Source organism: Xiphophorus hellerii, chromosome 4 (assembly GCF_003331165.1).
Source record: "Xiphophorus hellerii strain 12219 chromosome 4, Xiphophorus_hellerii-4.1, whole genome shotgun sequence".
Classification (NCBI taxonomy): Eukaryota; Metazoa; Chordata; class Actinopteri; order Cyprinodontiformes; family Poeciliidae; genus Xiphophorus; species Xiphophorus hellerii.
The window spans coordinates 15,998,070-16,004,604 of NC_045675.1; the positions used below are offsets into that span (position 1 = coordinate 15,998,070).

The following is a 6,535-nucleotide window of genomic DNA, read 5'->3' on the forward strand; positions in this document are numbered from 1 at the left end:
TATGATAAATTGAAACAAACTCAATATTTTCTAATTTCATGATTTATCATTTTTCTCTTTCTACCAAAAACTGAATAATAAAAGTCTTCAGTCTGGAGTTTTGGTTTCAACTAAACCCTTTTTTTGACGGATAAATTCAAAATTCAGTCCACTGTGCTATTTGGAGATCATATAATAAACAGTAGTTGTTGTTACTGGAAGTACTTTGCACTGTTCAACATAGATACATTACTGTACAGTACTGGTGTTTTTCTTCTCATTATTACAAAATGTGTTATTTTGTAATAATGATGTTACTTTTTTGTGTTTGTTTCATTATTTTGAAACCAGACCAAAACCTGCACATCACTTTTTATTAAGTTTTTATGGTTACATTATTTTTCATAAATTAAATCATATCAAAGTAATTAAATACTTTTTGGTTTTATATGAATATTTACTGGATTAGTCTATTGCATTGACTCCCTACTTGTGGATGTAAATTGGAGCTGCTGGTTTAGTAAAAGGTGTTATAAGGTGACATCTACAGTGAATAAGTTCTGTATAAAAGAAAGGTGACAGCAACATTTGTACCTGACTGCATAATTTCACTGGATTGCCCTAGATTTGATTTGAGTAAATACAAATGCACGCAAAAATATTTCTCTTTTTACTTGTAGAGTATAATTTTCATCTGCATCACAGTAATCCACTACTTCATGTAGGTCTTTTACATAAAATCCGTTGAAGAGTTAAATAAATACATTTGAAAGGCACAATAGGTTGCAGATAAAAGAAGGAAGAAAAGTCCCAGAATAACAACAAAAAAAGAAATCACCATTGTAGGTGTAAGTCTTGAAGAGGTGTAAATTACCAACATAAAACCAATAAAAGAGATGGAAATATGTTAGCAACCCACCAAAGTTTTACCAGAAGTATCTTCCCAAAAACTACAGTCAGACTCATGTCAGTGTTCCTGGGGCATCTATTTCTGATTCCTTAATTTTTTATTTTTTTTTTGCTGTTACGTTCCAATATTTTAAAAACACAATTGAAAAAATTAGAAGATTTTTCAAAGGTGTGTTCCTGCACTTTTTAACAAGTCTTGTTGGCTCTTAAAGCCTGGAGAAAAGACACAAAGGGTTTGGATACTGACTTGATCTTGGTTTGACCTTATTCTGGTAAATAGTAGTGAATAGTGAATAAGTGAAATAACAGGCCAGTAGTGGGCTAAATGTTAATGTAACAGCAGTCTATAGCAATATATTAAAAAAAAGTACTTACTGATATACTGATCTGTTCTCTTGACTCCTTGTCAATAAAACAGAAGGTGTAGGTGAGTCACTACCATGCTGCTTTGTTTTAATTGTTGAGTGCTTTGACCGTACCTATTGTGGTTACTGTCTTGTTAAAAACCTTTGCATCAGTCATTGCACAAGAATAAGGATTTTCCAACAGAATTACAAAGACACAACACAACACGCTGCAATGTTTTGCAAAAGCAGCCGACGAGCCACGAGTGGGACACTGGTGGCAGGTTTTCTAGCTTTCTGATGGGTTTAAAAATATTTTGGACTAAACTACAGAACAAAAAACAACCTCAGAGTCATCTCTAAAGGCAGAGGACACCTTGGGACTGTGCAGAAATGAAAATAAATGTTTCGTTAATTGCAGGTTTCTGTGATGACAATAATTTTTGTTTGCAGCATTCCCTTACAAAAAAATCCCACGAAAATCACGTTGTCACATGTGATCACATGTGAAAGCATGTGATCACATGTGGTTCCCATTTTTCACATGTGGCTCACATAGTCCACAAAAATAATCACATGAAAATCACATGTTTTCACATGTGATTCCCATTTTCTACATGTGGTTCACATAATCCACGAAAAAAATCACGTTTTCACATGTGCAAACATGTGATCACATGTGGGTCACATTTTCTACATGTGGTCAAGTATTTTGTTCATGTGTTCAATGTTCCTTGCATCTTGTGATCACATAATTCTCACATGTGCACCACATTTTTTTCACATGTCAATATCATTAGATTGCCTGTCATACCCATATTACATTTCTCAATATTTTTAAGTACTTGACTGTGTTATTATAGTTATACAGTTAAGATATATTTAATGAATGTACAACATATATATTCATATTTTTGAAATGTTATATGTCAACAATGGAATACATCTGACAAGAAAACACTGACATCCATCTGTAATGTAATTCTTTTTTTTTTTTACATTGAAATAATTTTTAAAAATTGGACAATGCATATTAAGCAACCTGTCAGAAATAAAAATTGATGTTAATATGACAGAGTTGGCAGAAAAGATCATTTTCGTCAGTTCTCCTAAGGCAGACAACAATACAAACATGACCTATTTATGCAAAACACAAACATAAAGTTACAATAAAAACAGGAAGCCCTAACAGAATATCCAAACTGACTTGACCAGACTAAAAGTATACTAAAGTTTATGTATTGCATTTATAATAATCCTAACTGACCAAAGTGCTTCACAATAATTAAAATATCATAGGTATTTTATGATATCTATGATATAATAATCATATACATAAAAAACATATAATATATATTTTATCACACTTAATAAAGACAATTAAGTGTGATAAAAAATATATATATATAAAATTTGTTGTGAAATACCAAGAAAAATAATAGTACAAAACAAAATCGAAGATATATATATATATATATATATATATATATATATATATATATATATATATATATATATATGTGTGTGTCTGTGTGTGTATGTGTATATAAAAAATATTTTACACTAAGAAGGTTGTGAAAGCGGGAAAGAGATGCAACAGAGGCCACCATACATAGGTCGCCCTTACAAAAAATCCCATGAAAATCACATGTGACTTTCACATGTTATCACCTGTGACTTTCACATGTGACCATATGAAAACCACACATGTGGTTCACACAACTTTTTCATGAGAATGGTGTGTGAAAGATGTGAATCATATGTGAAAGCACATGTATACGTGTGATTTTGGAACGCTTCGTGGTGAAATCACGTGATTCACACATTTCCACATGTGAATCACATTTGATTCACACATTTTCACATGTGATTCACATGTGAAAATGTGTAAATCACATATGAATAACATGTGGAAATGTGTGAATCACCATGAAACGTTCCAAAATCACACGTATACATTTGCTTTCACATACGATTCACATCTTTCACACATCATTCTCATGAAAAAGTTGTGTGAACCACATGTGTGGTTTTCATGTGGTCACATGTGAAAGTCACGTGATTTTCATGGGATTTTTTTGTAAGGATTTTTCTGATACTTTTGTGTTTTTTGGAGTTTGCATCATTCATGTGTTTGCTGTGTGTTTTCTCCTCCTGCCATTATTGTGTCATGACTGAAACTTATTGTTTATTTAATAGCAAGCTAACTTCCATTTACTTAAAAATTACATTTAAGCAATGACATTGTAAAAAAAATGTAATAAAAAATACCTTGCGCCCAGTATATCTTTCTTGGCCAGTCCAATTCCAGCAATGACTTTCACTTGAAGGATTCTGGACGCCTCCTAAATGAACAATAATAAAAAAACAACAACAAGGAAATAAGATCAAAACAAAAGTTAAAATATGTAACAATGACTGGACTTATGTTTAATCCAGAGCAGTCATCATTTTGAAAAGTTATATAATCTCAATGAACTTGTTATTACTAGTATAAAACACATGAAAATATTTTCACCTACTTTCTAAGTTCTTTGTTTTTTTTTCCCATTCATGAAACACCAAAAAACTCAGTTTTAACAAGCTAAATAAATAATTACACAAAAGTGGCTTCTAAATGTCAAATTAAAATCAGGACTGGAAACCCGAGTGGGGCTTGAAGTAAGATGTCTTACAAAATGTGGGACGAACTAATTTAGACCAAAATAAGCTATGTGCGTAATATTTAAAAAATAACAATAATTAAAGATGAATAAAACAAGACAACAATTTAGGAAGCTGCTTACAAGATGATTCAATGTTTATGAGCAGATCATCATCTTTATTTCTTTATTTTTGTCCCCTGCATGTATAGTTGCTTCTATATATCAGTATGTCAGTGTTGTTTTTGGCTCAACATAATATGTTTGATCAGATAACGGGCTTGTCTTGCAGTGATTAAATCTTTCTGGTGTTATATAAGGGCCTATAAAAGTTTATGGTTCATACTTGAGGAAAAGGTTCCTAGATAAAATGCACACACTGCAAAGAAACAAAGATTATTTTCAAGCGATTAACAATCATCTTGGACTTCAGATAATGAAGAATAAGCTATGATCAAACTAAATAGAATACTTTTACAAACCATTGCTTAAATAATCTTAGTTGTTTTCAGTTATAAACATACAAAACTTGCATAATGTTACTTTAAAAGCAATATACTCTTTAGAAACCCATTGTACATCGAATATAGCCATCAATATAGTTTATAACTAGGATTTAAGATTCACCAGATAGCATATGCTATTGGCTGAATCCCTTGTATAATTTTTTAGCACTTGAAATGAAGTGTTTAAAAACTATCAAAATGTTCCTCTTACTCTTATAGAAATTCTGTTTTAGCTCCAATTGACAGAGCTAAACAAACAGATCAGATTTGTATACAGAATATGCAACTAAATCAATCACTTAGACTGAAATTACACTAAAAACATTCCAATTTGAATCGTAGTTGTGATTCAATGCAGTCAAGTTCAGTTTATTATACCAACACGTTTTCAATCCAGTTGACTGCATCAAGCAGCAATCCCTTCTCCGAGCAAGAATATGGCGATTGGTGGACAGTTGACTTCGTAGAGTTGTTAACTTTACAGCTTTCCGTTATTTTGGGGGAAAATTCAGTACATTTTACTGATTAATGTTCACTAGCTTTATTTTGTTTTTTCACCAACTGTGTGACATTTCACACCTTTAGCTGCCGCTTAGTTCACCTATGCCTTGGGCTGGCTGGGCTTGCAGGTGAGCAGCAGAGACCAATAATAAAGTTATAGAAAATAAAATCATTTAAAGTAGTCCAAGTTCCACATGAATCCTATCAGCCTTTCCTCTCCTCCCATACAAGTACTGTTTAGTCTATGGGTGACGTAATTTCCTGACAGCGCTTGGCACCGGGACATTTCCCCCCGATAAACCCAGTCGTGACTTGCCTATTAAATTTATGAATCACCGTGAGATGTCGCAATCAGCGTCATAAATCCGGCCCACTGTGATGGGTCTACCTGGGGCCGTGAAGCCGCTGCTGAAAACAAAGTCTGTGTTATCAAAGTTTGGTGTTTGCGTGCTGAGAAGCAGGACCGCAGGCGTTGACAGTTGGCTTCCTCCCCGACAAACTCGAGCTAGGCTCTGATGTAGTCATATCGATTGTTCCCTCTTATCTTACGCTTCATTTTCTCTCGTTTAGCTGACACGAAATTACACTTATCGAAAGTAAACCTATATTTGAGATAGCTGTCCGCGACTTTTCCCCAGTTTTAAAAAAAGTTTATTTCGCGGATAACAGCGAGCGGCAGAGATGTCCAACGGTCGAGTGGCGCGAGCAGCCCCGGTCACTAACGTTTAGTTAAGTTTGGTTTACCTCGTCAGCCGGGAGCCCTCTGATCTGAGAGGCAGGGACAGCAGCCATCATGAGATCCTTCTTCTTCCTCCCAGAGGGCGACACGAAGAACAGGCAGCCCTTGTGTGCTCAGGTGTTGCCGTCTCTGCTAGTCCTTCCGACTGCTTATGCTGACAGGTAACTACCGTGAACCAGACCGAGTGAATAGTTGTGGCCTTGTCGTCATTGGTAATACCCATCCTCTTCCTCCTCCTCCTTCTTCTTCCTCCTCCTTTTTTTTCAGGGTTCCTGCTACAACCGAGTATGGTAGGCCGTTTTCACATTAAATCAATCCACTAAACACTCCGAAGATGTCAGCAATATTCTCTTTTTGGCAAATTGCTACTTGCCAAAATTCTTACAGAGCGTTACTTACTTTAACTTATTTTTACTCAAGTTAAAGTAAAAAGTAGGCTTTTAAAGAAATTACTTTAGTTATAGTTTTTAAAAAGTATTTGGTAAAAGGTCTACTCAAGTGCTGTTGTTTAGAAAACACACATTTTTCCATAAAACTCAAATCACAAAAGGCCAAAATATTCACCTGCAGCAACAGTGATGTTTATCCAAAGAGATATAAGATACAAATGAGTACGTTGTAAGTTTTTAGTTAATTTGGCAGGCATTGCTTAATTTTAAAGTTTCATAACAAGAAGGTCCAGACTTGTTAAATTTAGAGATTTAATGTTTTCTTTCTTTTAAATTCTGTGAAAATAACATATTTAGTCATTTTAAATGGAGTTATTATTGTCAAAGGCAAAGATATGAATTATTTTAATATTATTGTAATGCATTAAACTTTGTGTCTATGTCTCGTGAAAACTTTTGGAGTAGTTTCACACTATCTGTTCTCTCCTGAAACAGATTACACATATTCCTAACAAAATAAACAGAT

At 33.8% G+C, this 6,535-nt stretch overlaps 2 protein-coding genes across 3 annotated transcripts in view; one reads left to right on the top strand and one right to left on the bottom strand.

The window, feature by feature from the left end:
- The window catches only part of nedd4a (NEDD4 E3 ubiquitin protein ligase a), a 38,359-nt gene extending 32,617 nt beyond the window's left edge, over positions 1 to 5,742 (bottom strand). Inside the window, exons 1-3 of one of the 2 annotated variants that reach the window (XM_032559991.1) lie at positions 5,626 to 5,742; positions 3,504 to 3,577; positions 1,264 to 1,290 (exon numbers count right to left, since the gene is read on the bottom strand). In XM_032559991.1, coding sequence (XP_032415882.1) covers positions 1,264 to 1,290; positions 3,504 to 3,577; positions 5,626 to 5,676 — 152 coding nt within the window. In that variant the 5' untranslated portion in view covers positions 5,677 to 5,742. The remainder of the gene's footprint in view (positions 1 to 1,263; positions 1,291 to 3,503; positions 3,578 to 5,625) is intronic. The other variant, XM_032559992.1, reaches the window with a different exon arrangement.
- Positions 5,593 to 6,535, top strand: part of LOC116718238 (testis-expressed protein 9-like) — a 30,554-nt gene continuing 29,611 nt past the window's right edge. The window contains exons 1-2 of the mRNA XM_032559995.1: positions 5,593 to 5,781; positions 5,888 to 5,910. The gene's annotated coding sequence lies outside the window, so the exon portion shown is untranslated. The remainder of the gene's footprint in view (positions 5,782 to 5,887; positions 5,911 to 6,535) is intronic.